Source organism: Coregonus lavaretus (assembly GCF_964263955.1).
Source record: "Coregonus lavaretus genome assembly, chromosome: 5".
NCBI classification, from domain to species: Eukaryota; Metazoa; Chordata; class Actinopteri; order Salmoniformes; family Salmonidae; genus Coregonus; species Coregonus lavaretus.
The window spans coordinates 39421044-39438022 of NC_139992.1; the positions used below are offsets into that span (position 1 = coordinate 39421044).

The 16979-nt window shown below is 42.5% G+C and overlaps 1 protein-coding gene across 1 annotated transcript in view; it reads left to right on the forward strand.

Annotated features, from left to right (window-relative positions):
- The window catches only part of LOC311129903 (patatin-like phospholipase domain-containing protein 2), a 35053-nt gene extending 24820 nt beyond the window's left edge, over positions 1 to 10233 (forward strand). Inside the window, exons 7-9 of the mRNA XM_084162442.1 lie at positions 3789 to 3921; positions 6636 to 6755; positions 6881 to 10233. Of these exons, the coding sequence (XP_084018568.1) occupies positions 3789 to 3921; positions 6636 to 6755; positions 6881 to 7082 (455 nt within the window). The 3' untranslated portion in view covers positions 7083 to 10233. The remainder of the gene's footprint in view (positions 1 to 3788; positions 3922 to 6635; positions 6756 to 6880) is intronic.
- Positions 10234 to 16979: the final 6746 nt, after the last annotated feature.

The following is a 16979-nucleotide window of genomic DNA, read 5'->3' on the forward strand; positions in this document are numbered from 1 at the left end:
CACACCTCCAGGCTGTGTAAGGGCTATTTGACCAATGAGAGTGATGGAGTGCTGCATCAGATGACCTGGCCTCCACAATCACCTGATCTCAACCCAATTGAGATGGTTTGGGATGAGTTGGACCACAGAGTGAAGGAAAAGCAGCCAACAAGTGCTCAGCATATGTGGGAACTCCTTCAAGACTGTTGAAAAAGCATTCCTCATGAAGCTGGTTGAGAGAATGCCAAGAGTGGTGTGCAAAGCTGTCATCAAGGCAAAGGGTGGCTACTTTGAAGAATATCAAATATATTTTGATTTTTTTAACACACTTGGTTACTACGTGATTCCATATGTGTTATTTCATAGTTTTGATGTCGTCACTATTATTCTACAATGTAGAAAATAGTAAACTACTGACAACATTTCTCCCAAATTCCAAATAAAAATATTGTCAACTAGAGCATTTATTTGCAGAAAATGACAACTGGTCAAAATAACAAAAAATATGCGGTGTTGTCAGACCTCGAATAATGCAAAGAAAATAAGTTCATGTTCATTTTTAAACAACACAATACTAAATGTTTTAACTTAGGAAGAGTTCAGAAATCAATATTTGGTGGAATAACCCTGATTTCAATCACAGCTTTCATGCGTCTTGGCATGCTCTCCACCAGCCTTTCACATTGATGTTGGGTGACTTTGTTTGATGGCTTGTGACCATCCAGCTTCCTCTTGATCACATTCCAGAAATGTTCAATGGGGTTCAGGTCTGGAGATTGGGCTGGCCATGACAGGGTCTTGATCTGGTGGTCCTCCATCCACACCTTGATTGACCTGGCTGTGTGGCATGGCACATTGTCCTGCTGGAAAAACCAATCCTCAGAGTTGGGGAACAATGTCAGAGCAAAAGGAAGCAAGTTTTCTTCCAGGACAACCTTGTACGTGGCTTGATTCATGCATCCTTCACATAGACAAATCTGCCCGATTCCAGTCTTGCTGAAGCACCCCCAGATCATCACCGATCCTCCACCAAATTTCACAGTGGGTGCGAGACACTGTGGCATGTAGGCCTCTCCAGGTCTCCGTCTAACCATTAGACGACCAGGTGTTGGGCAAAGCTGAAAATTGGACTCATCAGAGAAGATGACCTTACTCCAGTCCTCTACTGTCCAATCCTTATGGTCTTCTGCAAACCTCAGCCTGGCTCTTCTTTGCATCTCATTGATGAAGGGCTTTTTTCTAGCTTTGCACGACTTCAGCCCTGCCCCTAGGAGCCTGTTTCGAACCGTCCTCGCCGTGCACTTCACCCCAACTGCCGTTTGCCATTCTTTTTGTAGGTCACTTGATGTCATCCTACGACTGTTGAGTGACATTCGAATGAGTTGGCGGTCATCCCGGTCTACACAAGAGTCGTTTTCGGCCTCTGCCGGTCTGTAGCTTTGTTGTCCCCAATGTCTGCTGCTTGACCTTGTTCTTATGAACCACCGTCTTTGAAATGTTAAGGATGGAAGCAACCTGACGCTCACTGTATCCCTCTGCTAGTAAAGCCAGAATTGAACCCTTCTTTTCCTCACTCAAAACTTTCCTTTTCAACTCTTTTGGCATGGTCAATAGTTATTTTTTGATTAATATTACTTTTGAGGTACTATTAGCACTGTTTTTGCCATCCAGCTGGTCCTATTGCAAGAGGATAGTGATGACCACAGCAGTGGTTTTTATACTTTTCCTCGTTAAATAAGATTTGTTTCAGGTAATCACCTAATCAGTACCTAATTCAGTAGAATGAGGTGTGCCTGTGTTGGAATTCAACAGACACTGGAATGGAATGGCTGTCATACATGTAGAGATGCTGATTTAAGAAAAATGTGCAGTGGTCTCTTAAGAGCTGTATATATATATATATATATATATATATATATATATATATATATACACACACAAGTCGGGGTCTCGACTTACTCTCAAGAGTTAGTATAGTAGAATACAAAAGGTGCATTTTCAAAATGTGGTTGTGCATCAGCAGTTTTTCTCTTATGTCAGTCACTAACCAGGTTTCTATCCAACCATTTCATGCGGATGAATTACCTGACACGTGAAAAAAAAAGTCACGACAAGGCTGATGGAAACATGAAATGCCGGTACAATTTTATAAATGCCGACATGGTGGGATCTTTTTGTGTCTGTAAAATTAATTATGCGAGAAATGGTGGTGGAAACGTCTTAATGCGCAAATATGTATATATTAACCATCATATTGAAGTAAACTTGGAGTCACGCAATGATACTGTATGTTGTGTGGTCCTCCCACTATGACTCGGGAGGCAGGCAGTTTATTAGGCTGCAGATGAAATAAATTATGATTAACTTCACAGCGTGGTGAATGTGCAAGGTGAATGAGCTTGATACTCCTTTCCAATAAAGGGTCTTATTCTGGTGACAGGATGATCGATGCTTGGCTGTCGTTTGACAAATACAAATAATATCGCTCATCAATAATAATCTTGTAATGTAGGTAGCCTACCCGCACTGTATCTGTGAGCTGTTGGCTGAAGCGCATGTGCCAAGACCAGAGTGGGCACATTGGCTATATAACGCAACAGTTCATGTAACAAAACCATCAGTAGAGTTGAAAATGTGATGTAAACCCATTTAATTTACATGTACATTTTAGTCATTTAGCAGACGCTCTTATCCAGAGCGACTTACAGTTAAGTGAGTGCATACATTTTCATACTGGCCCCCCGTGGGAATCGAACCCACAACCCTGGCGTTGCAAACGCCATGCTCTACCAACTGAGCTACATCCCTGCTGGCCATTCCCTCCCCTACCCTGGACGACGCTAGCTAATTGTGCGCCGCCCCATGGGTCTCCCGGTCGCAGCCGGCTACGACAGAGAACTTGTCATCACCACCAGCCTTTGTCATCACCACCAGCCTTTTATCCGCAAAAAGTCCGTTTGATGCGCATATTGTTTTATGCAGATTTTAGAATATTCACACCAAATCTGTCGCAAATTTGATGGAAACTTAACTACTGACAATCACTCAATTAGCCCATGTCAGCAATGTTTTGGGGGATTGGTACATTTTAGTCATTTAGCAGACGCTCTTATCCAGAGCGACTTACAGGAGCAATTAGGGTTAAGTGCCTTGCTTAAGGGCACATCGACAGATTTTTCACCTAGTCGGCTCGGGGATTAGAACCAGCGACCTTTCGGTTACTGGCACAATGCTCTTACCCACTAAACTACCTGCCGCCCCAGTTTAGCCATTTATCTAAAATTGCAGTAATCGTGATCATGATCGAATTACCAATCGGGGACCCCCATTGATTTTGTTAGTCTCTCAGATATCATATTAAAAACGGCAAAATGTTCTCTACGCCCCATGGCAAAATGTATAGAATTACAGGAAATTAACCTTTAAACTGCAAAAAAAATTATCCACTTTCAAGATGGGGGCTGCTTTAATGTTTTGCTTGCAAGGTGTGGGGCCCCCCCAACAAAATGTCACACCCCAAAAGGCTAGGGCCGGCTCTGACTGCATGTGTGGGTGTGGACGTGTGTATGCAGACCTGCGAGACACTGCGGCCCATCATGATGAGTTCAGATTTTTTGTGGGCCCCACCCCCATCAAAGTTGCCCATCCCTGACCTAGACTTTCCAATATTTTCTGCTCGAAGCTGTTGTTATCTAATTATAACATTGTGTTGTCACTGTGCTCTTGTCAGTGACGTGTGGTTGTTGTGTGTATCTGAAAGTCCTCTGAGGCTGTGCGAAGTGTAACATATTGTGTGTCTATGACTGTAGTGTTCTGTGAGGCGTGCCAGCAGAAGCCTGGTCTGTATGCTAAGGTGTCCGAGATGCTGCCGGTCAGAGTGGCCTCCTACATGCTCCTGCCCTGCACACTACCTGTGGTGTCAGCCTACTCAGTGGGCAAGAGGTAAGACTACATCCTACACCACTAGTGCTACCTACCACAAAGAAGCCCTCAATGAACTCAATGTGGCCACAGTAGCTCAAACAGCAACAAATGTAAATGATGACAACAGTAATGCAAACAAATCAGCTTCTAAAAAGCCCTGAACTAGCCTTAAGCATAACTATCCTTTAGCATACAGTAGCCAATACCTTCAAACTAGCCCTGACAGAAACCACTGACAACAAAGTAGTCATTAGCCCACCACAGCAACCAAATAACACTGTGAATGCAAACGAACTAGGAATGCAAACAGGTTTGGATTAGTAAAGAATAGTGCTGGAGGGAATAGCCGCCATTTTACAGGCTCCTGACCAATTGTGCTATTTTGTGTACTTGTTGCACTGAACGCTACTTTTTTGGTACATCATGTTTCCGCCATTGTTTCCTATGACAGAAAATAGCTTTTGACATCAGAACTGCTATCACTAACCTCGATTTGGACGAGTACTTCTACTTCAATGAGTCGGAGGCGAAAGACATATTGATTATCCCGGACCAGGTCCAAATCCCCGACACTCGATGAAGGACAATACGGCGCTATAGAGGCCGGCATGCGGGATACCTGACGAGACTACGTCGGAGAGTGGATAAATCGCCTCTACCCTCCGTTCTATTGGCGAACATGCTATCACTGGAAAATAAACTGAATGAGCTCCATTCGAGACTATCCTATCAACGTGATCTGAAGAACTGTAATATCCTATATTTCTCAGAGTTGTGGCCAAACAAGGACATGGTAAATATAAATTTAGCTGGACAGAACGGTGGCGTCGGAGAAGCTCAGGGGAGGGGATTTGTGTCTCTTTGTTAACAACAGCTGGTGCGCGATCTCTAATATTAAGAAAGTCTCGTGGTTCTGCTCGCCAGAGTTAGAATACCTCATGATAAACTGTAGACCATACTATTTACCGATGCTTGCACTAAGACTGCACTCAACGAGCTGTATAGGGCCATAAGCAAACGAATGAAAATGCTCACTAAGAGGCGGCGCCTAGTGTCCGGTGACGTTAATGCAGGAAAACTGAAATACGTTTTACCTCATTTCTACCAGCATGTCAACTGTGCAACTAGAGGCCAAAAAACTCTAGATCACCTTTACTCCACACACAAAGATGCATACAAAGTTCTCCCTTTTCTCCATTTGGCAAATCTGACCATAACTCTATCCTCCAAATCTGACCATAACTCTATCCATCCGACGAAGCGGATGCTAGCTACAGGACTGTTTCGCTAGCACAGACTGGAATATGTTCCGGGATTCATCCGATGGCATTGAGGAGTTTACCACATCAGTCACCAGCTTCATTAATAAGTGTATCGACAATGCCGTCCCCACAGTGACCGTACGTACGTACATACGTACCCCATATCCCAACCAGAAGCCATGGATAATAGGCAACATCTGCACTGATCTAAAGGCTAGAGCTGCCACTTTCAAGGAGCAGGACACTAATCTGGACGATTATAAGAAATCCCCCTACGCCCTCCGACAAACCATCAAACAGGCAAAGTGTCAATACAGGACCAAAATCGAATCCTACTACACCGGCTCTGACACTCGTTGGATGTGGCAGGGCTTGCAAACTATCACGGATTACAAAGGGAAACCCAGCCGCAAGCTGTCCAGTGACGCGAGCCTATCAGACAAGCTAAATACCTTCTATGCTCGCTTCGAGACTAGCAACACTGAACCATGCATGAGAGTACCAGCTGTTCCGGACTAATGTGTGACCACGCTCTCCGTTGCCGATGTGAGTAAGACCTTTAAACAGGTTAACTTTCACAAGGCCGCAAGGACAGACGGATTAACAGGACACGTACTCAGAGCATGTGCTGACCAGCTGGCAAGTGTCATTTTCAACCTCTCCCTGACCCAGTCTGTAATGCCTACAACACGTGCATGCTTAGTCCCCTCCTGTACTCTCTGTTCATCCACGACTGGCAGCGCACGACTTCAACACCATCATTACGTTTGCAGGCCTACCACCGTCGTTTGCTGACGATACGACGGTGGTAGGCCTGATCACTGATGACGATTAGACAACCTATAAGGATTAGGTCAGAGATCTGGCAGTGTGGTGCCAGGACAACAACCTCTCCCTCAACGTCGAAAAGACAAATACGCTGATCGTGGACTACAGGAAATGGAGGGCCGAGCACGCCCCCGAGCACGCCCCCATCGACATCAACAGGGCTGTAGTGGAGCAGGTCAAGAGCTAAGGATCACTAAGGAATTATCATGGTCCACATCACACCAACACAGTCATGAAGAAGACACAACAATGCCTCTTCCCCCTCAGAAGGCTGAAAAGATTTGTCTTGGGCCCTCAGATCCTTATAAAGTACAAAGGGTAGTGCGTACGGCCCAGTACATCATTGGGGCCGAGCTCCCTGCCATCCAGGACCTCTATACCAGGCGGTGTCAGAGGAAGGTCTCCAGCCACCGAAGTCATAGACCATTCTCTCTGCACCTGCATGGCAAGCGGTACCGATGCACCAAGTCTGGAACCAACAGCACCCTGAACAGCTTCTACCCCTAAACTATAAGACTACTAAATAGTTAGTTAAAATAGTTAACCAATAGCTACCTGGAATATCTGCATTGACCCATTTTGCACTAATCTCTTTTGACTCATCACAATGACTCTCTGTGTTGTCCCTCTCCTGTGCTCCAGGTTTGTGGAGTGGATCCCAGAGCTGCCTGCAGACATAAGTTGGCTAGCTGGGGTGGCTGGGGATGTGGCTGGTAGCATGTACAGACAGGTCTGGAGAGGAGCACCAGCAGACATAACCAGGTGAGAGACATTGAATTATTACTACTAGGTTATATTATGGATGGATGGAGTCTACTTGTAGATTTGTATGTCTGTCATACAGTATAAATAAAGTCTAATGGCCTTGTGTGTTTTTCTTTTTGCAGTGATGGTTCCCTGAGGAATTGCATGAGCCTGCCCCCACCCCTGGATAGTGACAGACACAGGGAGAGAAACGGTCACCTCGCCGGGTTCGCTCTCTCTGCTCTCAACTTCCAAAGCCACTACTGGAACATCCTCAGCCCCCACACGCCCAGCCCCTCCCCAGGACAGATCTGCTTCAGTGTTCATTTTGGCACACTTTTTTAGATTTATTCTAGTCTTAGTCATTTTGACTAAAGTATCATTAAGTCACATTTTTGTGATTTGAATAATGATTTAGTCATTGATAAAATGACAAAAACAGTGAGCCATTTTAGCCAACTAAATGCCCTTTCCTTTTAGTCATATTTTAGTCACATCACATTTATATTACCTCATTAGCCACGATTCCATCCACAGTTTTTATGGGAGTAAAGTCATATCAAAGATTTTTATAACTATCCCAAGATAGACCATAACTACTGAGATGGTAGGCTATTCAGTAAATACATTGTTTCATCTCACATGTCCAAGCAGGAATGCATGATTCCAGATACAATATTTTGATGTGGAACCTAATCCAGTGATTGTCATGAATTGAATTGACAATAGGGTTTTGTTGTTATAATTTTACTGTTAAAATAGGGCTCCTGAATTTTATGAATTTTTTTCAATAGAGCTGAATTTGCTTAATTCTGTATGTGCACTAATATCATAGGCTAATTTATTTGGGGGCTTATACACCACGAGGAAGTGAAAACTCAAAACACATTAGCCAGATCGCTAACACTAAATATAATACCCACTGCTAGTAACGTTAGTCATGTATTAATCTACAAGTAAATGTAATGTCCTACATTTTTTTTGCTGTTGTAGCCCTGCTACCGTATGCACTCGCAATGGATCAATGCACAATTGCGCATTTCGCGGGCTTCGTATCTTAAAGCCATATTAAATATCTTCTTTGTAAAATAGTTGCTATCGAGCTCAATATTAAGAGATGACCAAAATAAAGTATACCCACAGAAATCTGAGAACAATAGTTGCTTCTAAAGCTGTGTATCCCACAATTTGATTTTTAAATGTTATATTGAAATGTTATACAATCAAGAAGCCTTTTTTCTCTCTCCCGGAGTGCACATCAAGTGGCTTGCTCATCACAGCAGCAGGCCCCAGCGGAACAGGCCCAGGGGCTGGGCAAATACTTTCATTACAGGAATCATGAGGATAATAATGCACTTTACTGTTTGACCAAATCATGGTTTTAGCCACCCCAAAAATAGGACGTTTTGAAACTTTTGAGTGAGGTGACCATGTAATGAATGTTCAGCTCGCACGCGACCAATTACAAATTTAACTCACACAGCCAAATCAAAGGGTTGCAAAATGCCTTTAAATGGTTGCAGGTTGGAGCCCTGCCCCTTGACATACTGTTGCTATATTGTAATCAAAGTTGTGTCATAAGTAGTGGTCTGATACTGTAGGTTGCAGCAAACTACAAGCTAGCATTATCAATCGGTTATTAGCCTATCTGAGCCTCAGAGGAGACTGGTGGGAGGAGCTATAGGAGGACGGGCTCATTGTAATGGCTGGAATGGAATAAATGGAAAATATCAAACATATGGAAACCACATGTACCAGCTCAAGTTACCTCCCACTGGGCCTGTTTATAGTGTATAGGAACTGAAAGGTGGTTTAAGATGGGCAAAAGATGGTCATGTGATCGAATAGCTTTGGGATCCAGAACTGTTGCTATAGACACGCTAATGACTCAATCATGTATTTTGATCACTCCACCAATCATATTTTATTCTATTGTACACATTGGAAAACAATGTACCAGCTCACCACCAAAGACCTCTGCAAATGAATTCCTTTTTGGGAATTACACATTTTATAAATCACTTTATCTAGTTTTACCAGATAACATGTTGTCACAATCTATCAACCTACCTACCTACCTACCTACCTACCTACCTGTGTTCAGTCAAATGTAGCTTTCATTCCTCATTCCAGACGGACTGTTGATTTTATTTGACATTGACTTCTTGACTATGAGCTGTGCTGTGTTATTTTGTTTGTATTAGACAGGACTGAACTATGAACTACTGTGATGAGCTGTGAGGTCAATCAATTTGAAATCGCAATATTCTTGAAAGTTCCTTTCAGAACTTCTCTCAATGTTGACCATTGCTTTTGCACAATAACTTTACGTGCATAGGATTCACAATTTTAATGGCATAATCAAATGTCAAATGTAAGTTATCACACTGCCCCATTTATAGTAGGCTACATACTGTAATTATATTTGTAACGTGTGTAACACGGAAAACCTCTGCCTACCTGTGCCTAGGACGGCAGGTATCCTAGTGGTTAAAGCGTTGGGCCAGCAAACGAAAAGTTGCTGGTTCAAATACCTGAGCCGAGAAAGTGAAAAACCTGTTGATGTGCCCTTGAGCAAAGCACTTAATCCTAATTTGCTCCAGGGGCGCCATACTACTATGGCTGACCCTGTAAAACAACACATTTCACTGCACCTATACGGTGTATGTGACAATAAAACATTTTTTAAATATACTTTACTGTTGTTATTTCACATTAAGGCCCTTATCTTAATAACATAAAACACAACAACGTTTTTTATGATGTGACCTTCTGTTTTTAAATATACTGTAACTGTTAAAATCCTACTGAGGTGCCTCATCATTGGAAACTGTGCATAATAAGTAGGGGAGAGTGGGATAAGTTGAGCGAAAGTGGTAAATTAACCCTTGTTTCTAGGAAACCATACACAATATTAATTATTTAACTAAATATTTCAGAAGACGCCATCATGTCATGGAGTCTGAAGGAAGAAACCACATGGAAAGAGTGATAAGCAAGTTAAGTTAAAAAAGATTTTCACCAATTAATTGGTGTTCGAGGTTTCATGATGCTTGTATCTAAACCAAAGTACGTAGATCATTTTAAGATTGTTCTATACATCAGTTGGGGACTCAATAACCTTCAGTATGAGATCCTAAACCTAGCATGAAAGTGCATCCTTGTAGCTGTGTGGGCTAATATAGTCAAGATGTTTGCCTTGGGGTAAGTTGAGCCAACGACCATGGGGTAAGTTGAGCCAAGAGTTGAGCAAATGACAAGTTGAGCAAATGTAAGCATTTTCTTCCCAGGCATAATGCAAGGCATTATCTCTGGGATATGAGGCAACAACAGGGCCTGGCCTACTGTATGTTAAAAGTGTTTTAAAAAGTACAAAGTGTTTGTTAGGTGTTAAGGCTGTGTTAAAATATGATTTAAATGATTTTTTTAAAGGTCTATTGATTGAATTGAATTGTGTTTGGGAAATAAAGATTGACATGGTTGTGTTAAAATATGATTTAAATGATTTTTTTAAAAGTCTATTGATTGAATTGAATTGTGTTTGGGAAATAAAGATTGACATGGTTTTAAAAAGTGGTAATATTTAATTCAGTACAGAAATGTGTAGGTGGCTTAATTTACCCAGGGTAGCCCAAAGTGTACTAAGTGTACTTCTACATGCTAAAAAGACCCCACAGTTTACTAAGTGTAGCCTGATTGTAAGACATAATTTGAGATGTATTCTACACACTTACAATGTATTGGTAGTAGCGACACAGAGGGCTATTAGCAAATAGTATGAAGTACAGCAGAAGTTAATTAATAATATGTCACTACACTCTTAGAAAAAAGGGTTTCAAAAGGGTTCTTCAGCTGTCCCCATAGGAGAACCCTTTTTGGTTCCAGGTAGAAACCTTTTTGGGTCCAGGTTTCTACCTAGAACCAAAAAGGGTTCTCCAAAGTGTTATCCTATGGGGACAGCCGAATAACCCTTTTAGGTTCTAGATAGCACCTTTATTTCTGAGTGTAGCATAAAAATTGTATTTGTCACATGCGCCGAATACAACTGGTGTAGACTTTACCATGAAATGCTTGCTTATGAGCCCTTCCCAATGATGCCGAGCTCAAAAATAATAATACAAATAAAACTAAAAGTGCACTTGAAGTATGGTATACTCTTCCAGTAGGGAGGGACCTACCTGAATTTGTCCAATAGAAACTCTCGTTTTTGTTGCAAAATGTTTACCGTTTGGAGTAAATGGTTTCTGATGCAAAACAGAACAACAGAAACGTTTTGCAACAGAATCGGTGTAATGAATACACCCCAGTTGGTCCTGTCTCTCGGTGAATCCCAAACTACCCTCTTTGTCATGTGTTGCCGACGAAACACCAAGGCTGACTTCCAGAGAGTCTCGAGGGGATCAATAAACCCATTAACTTCGGGACACACTCGTGACTTGAATAATGCAATTCATGTTCCACTTTTAAATAATAAAACAAGCATGAAATTCAAATGAACAAATACCCTCTGTCGTTTTACAAAATATAAATCTCAGTAATAGTTAAACATTTAATTTGGGAGGTATTTCATCTTTTACATGTGTCAAGTTTCGAAATGCACGAGTCATATAATTTGGCACGCCGCGCCATTCTTTAGTGTGAAATTGCGCAAACTCAAAAATAACTGGGTGTATGGAATTCCTCTTTGCCATGAAGCCGGCAGCGTTGCTGGCTCAGTCGAAGTGCCTACCGGAGACTCCAAGTATGGGTAACTGCATACTTGGAGTGTCTGAAAGTGGGCGTTGCAAAAAAAAGTGGGTGGATTAACAGAGATGGGTGTAACATCCAGTGGCGATTTTAGCATGTCAATCTTGGTGGGGCAAACAAAACAAAAAAATGTTTAGATGCATTCCAGCAAAGCAACTACACAACACAACACTAAACAAGCTTCTACCCCCAAGCCATAAGACTCCTGAACAGCTAATCATGGCTACCCGGACTATTTGCACTGCCCCCCCCCCAGCCTCATTTACTGCCTTTTTAAAAACATAGCTGATATGGCTGACTTGCTTAAACAAATGTGGTTTCTACTTACAATTGAGATGTACAAACTATGGCATAAGGGAACAATGAGCCAATAAGAGGCAATCCGTAATTTCGATTAAGACATTAATGAGCGAGCTAGGACAGATGTAGTCAATATAGCTATTTGTTCAGCACTTTTGAAATGTACAGCGACAGAATTCAGAACATGGGCCATTCTTACAGTATTCTCCTTGTACACCAAGTCAGAACTTCAGGATAAATAAAGGGGGCATATAAGCAGACAATGAAAGCTCTTACAATATTCGATGATTACATTTCTCTAAAACAGGCTATAGGCTACATGTGCATCACCAAGTCAGAACAGTAAGTTACGAGAGGGAAAGGGACCAAATTATTAGGGTGAGGCACATGGGCTACTAACAGCTTACTACACGACATACACTTAGTATTACTTTCTTAGCTACAGTATACATCTCCCTGGCAAATTACATAATTTATGCAGCAGCATACAATACATTTTTGGACTCACCTTGTTGTGCTGTGCTCACTTGAACAGGATGGTGGTGCGGCGGTCCTTCTTGTGGGCAAAATTTGTCATCAAACTTTGTCATCAAAGTCTAGCATTCTCTGGATTTATGGTGCTTTCAAGACAACTGGGAACTCTGAAAAAAACAAGGTTGAATCATGACGCCAGTGATCTTCTAGAAAGAGGCCCGAGTTCCTGACTTGGAATTCGGAGTTGGATGACCGTTCAAAACTTATTTTTCCAGTCGGAGCTCGTTTTTTTCAGAGTTCCCAGCTTTCTTGAGCTCACTGAAGTCTGAGATTTCCCAGTTCCGAGTTTCCAGTTGTTTTGAACGCGGCAGAAGTCATGCTTAATTGACAGCATGGCCAATGTATTCAACCTTTTCTGGCCCATGGTGTTGAATGTTTATCCTTTTGAGCTTGGAAAAGAGACCATTAAACCCAGACTTGGACCACACACCCTCTCCACTGAATAGCAGGCTAGTGATTGCTTTGCAAAGCTTGCAGTTAGCCACTCATTCATTCCTCATTGTTGAATTTGCAATTTCCAACTTGTTGTGTAATGTTTATGTCCAATGGCCGATGAGCACGATACGTTTTATCTATAATTTATCTTCATATGACAAGGATTGAAAAAGATTTGCCAGTAGATTTTCGACTTGATTCATGATGATGACTGCTTGTCTAGCTTGCTAGCTAAGATTTTGATGATGAAGTATGATGTTAACACGATCAGTCCAATCAAAGCTATAGTAGATATAACGTGATTTGACATCATTTTATCTGTGGCCAATAACCTTGAGCCTTCTTGGATGGGCAACTCTAATGTAAATCTATGGCAGAACCCAAGGGGCTTGAATTTTTTAGCTCTCCCAGTAGATTTTGCAATGACGTAGTGTCCCCATGAGTGACAGAACACCGAGCCAATCACGGTGCAACTAGAGAACATTACCAACCCCTACGCTCCGTATTTTCCACTGGCTGCCCCACCACAGAAAGCACTGAGCTAGGCTGAAACACCTGCATTTTCGAGCTGCCTTACTCAAAAAAGCAAAAAAGAGACCATGTTTGTATGCGGCTTTATTAACTCAAATATTATTATTTTTTTTACATTGTTTGCAAACTGATATGTGACATGTATTAATGCCAAAATAACATGCAAAACAGGCAACAAATAATAATAATACTTTTTTTTTGCTAAACAGGTGGGGCTCAAAACTCTGCCCCACCTGCCCTGAATGACGGGTCGCCACTGGTAACATCAGTGGGTGGATCAACAGCGATGGGTGTAACATCAGCGCTCCATTATTGGTTAGACCGGCCATAGTCCGGTGCACCGCAGGTCATCTTAAGGTTTACATAGCAGGTTAAAAGAACTAACGTAGCAGTTTAGGATAATTAACGTAGCAGGTTAGGATAATTAACGTGGCAGGTTAGGAAAATGAGGTTAAGGTTAGGAAAAGGGTTTGCTAAAATGCTACAGTTGTCAACAATTGACTCGTTGTGCAGCCCAATCAGCCATGCAAAACATCTTGAGTGGCAACAAATCTGCCCTGTTAGCTGATTCCCTTTCCCTACACCCACTTCTGCTGATCTTCCCACTTCTGTTGACACGCACACTTTCAGACACACTCCATGTATGCAGTTACCCATGACTCAAATGTGAGGGGAAATTATCGAGGATGTAGGGGCTAAAGAGCCCCTCCGGTGAGTCAAGGGTAACTGCATACATGGAGTGTGTCTGAAAGTGGGCGTTCCAAAAGAAGTGGGTGGATCAACAGCAATGGGTGTAACATCAGTGGGTGGATCATTCAACAGCGATGGGTGTAACATCAGCGCTCCATTATTGGTTAGACCGGCCATAGTCAGGTGCACTGCGGGCCAGCTTAATATTTACATAGCAGGTTAAGATAACTAATGTAGCAGGTTAGGATAATTAACGTAGCAGGTTAGGATAATTAACGTAGCAGGTTAGGAGAATGAATGTAGCAGGTTAGGATAATTAACGTAGCAGGTTAGGATAATTAATGTGGCAGGTTAGGATAATTAATGTGGCAGGTTAGGAGAATGAGATTAAGGTTAGGAAAAGGGTTAGGGTTAGCTAAAATGCTACAGTTGTTAACAATCGACTCGATTAGCTGATTAGCTTTCAGTACACCCACTTCTGTTGATCCTCCCTCCTTCTGTCGACATGCCCACTTTCCGACACACTCCATGTATGCAGTTACCCATGAATCACCGGAGGGGCTCATTAGCCCCTGCCTACACCCTCGATAATTTTCACTCCCTCAGTTTTGGGAAACTTGTGCAAATGGCGAGGTGAAGGGGGTGATTTGGGATACAGCCTATGTTCATTCCATAGAGATAGATAGAGGACTCTGGTGCCCGAAAGCCTGTTTCAGCGCCATTGAAGACTTTCACCATTTGAAGTACTGGGTGGGATTGCCTATGGGTTAAGGAATGATCACATAATTCCATCCAGGTCACCAGGAGGGATCAGCCAATTAATTATATTTAAGGAAACATTCCATAACTGCAGGTGGCAGTAAATCCCCAACATTGGCTTTATACCTGTTCAAACAACACACTCTAGGTGGCAGTGTGCACCCTTTCAGTTTGTTTGCCAGTTTATAGAAGTAGTAGAAGAAGATATATTTTTAGTATTACATTTTTTAATTCCGATGTTTCAGGGTGGTGCTGTAGCACCCCTACTTCCCGTGACTATGTACCTCAGTGAATCAAACACAAACGTTATGAATGGCTAGGATGAACATTTCAGTAGCATTTTCTCTTTGCACTCCAGTCCTCAAGAATCCCACCGCAGTATTGGAAGAGCTTGTACTATAAACTTATCAATGAGGTTGGTAGCCTTATGGCTATGGCTAGATAATATTTGCTATGGCTCAGTATCAGATCAAATGCCTGTCTGAATGGTTTACATGCTTTACAGTTGGTTTAACGAAATTTCAAAGTTATCGTTATGTGCATGCAGTTGTATTCAATTGGATTTTATGGTCATGTCGTTCTTATTATCTGGCTAGCCTACCTTGATCTGCCCTTGCTTTTCGGATCTAGGTGTACGATGCAGGGGACGTGTTCGGCATCATTGCAGGTACAACAGAACGATAAAGAAGGAGATCAAGAGAGAAAGCCAATCCTGGTGTAGAGATGTAAATAAAAGTGATTGTGACAAGGGGGACTGGCTTGCAAGCCTTTGAGCCCACCAGGTGAGGACGCTGTAGTCATGATAAATAACCACCTGTTGGATCTCATACAAGTCACCAACACACGTGACCTACCCCCCTCACTTCTTCATAGAGAGATATGCAGTTGAGCATTTCAAAAGCACAGAATATGTTTTTATAAGTATGCCTAGGTGTAAAGTGGGTACACTTTTGTACACTTACAAATGTTCTTACACATCCAAGAGACATACAGTGAGGGAAAAAAATGATTTGATCCCCTGCTGATTTTGTACGTTTGCCAACTGACAAAGAAATGATCAGTCTATAATTTTAATGGTAGGTTTATTTGAACAGTGAGAGACAGAATAACAAACCAAAAATCCAGAAAAACGCATGTCAAAAATGTTAGAAATTGATTTGCATGTTAATGAGGGAAATAAGTATTTGTATTTGACCCCTCTGCAAAACATGACTTAGTACTTGGTGGCAAAACCCTTGTTGGCAATCACAGAGGTCAGACTTTTCTTGTAGTTGGCCACCAGGTTTGCACACATCTCAGGAGGGATTTTGTCCCACTCCTCTTTGCAGATCTGGCTAGGCCACTCCAGGACCTTAATGTGCTTCTTCTTGAGCCACTCCTTTGTTGCCTTCGCCGTGTGTTTTGGGTCATTGTCATGCTGGAATACCCATCCACGACGCATTTTCAATGCCCTGGCTGAGGGAAGGAGGTTCTCACCCAAGATTTGACGGTACATGGCTCCGTCCATCGTCCCTTTGATGCGGTGAAGTTGTCCTGTCCCCTTAGCAGAAAAACACCCCCAAAGCATAATGTTTCCACCTCCATGTTTGACGGTGGCGATGGTGTTATTGGGGTCATAGGCAGCATTCCTCCTCCTCCAAACACGGCGAGTTAAGTTGATGCCAAAGAGCTCGATTTTGGTCTCATCTGACCACAACACTTTCACCCAGTTCTCCTCTGAATCATTCAGATGTTCATTGGCAAACTTCAGACGGGCATGTATATGTGCTTTCTTGAGCAGGGGGACCTTGCGTGCGCTGCAGGATTTCAGTCCTTCACGGCGTAGTGTGTTACCAATTGTTTTCTTGGTGACTATGGTCCCAGCTGCCTTGAGATCATTGACAAGATCCTCCCGTGTAGTTCTGGGCTGATTCCTCACTGTTCTCATGATCATTGCAACTCCACGAGGTGAGATCTTGCATGGAGCCCCAGGCCGAGGGAGATTGACAGTTCTTTTGTGTTTCTTCCATTTGCGAATAATCGCACCAACTGTTGTCACCTTCTCACCAAGCTGCTTGGCGATGGTCTTGTAGCCCATTCCAGCCTTGTGTGGGTCTACAATCTTGACCCTGACATCCTTGGAGAGCTCTTTGGTCTTGGCCATAGTGGAGAGTTTGGAATCTGATTGATTGATTGCTTCTGTGGACAGGTGTCTTTTATACAGGTAACAAGCTGAGATTAGGAGCACTCCCTTTAAGAGTGTGCTCC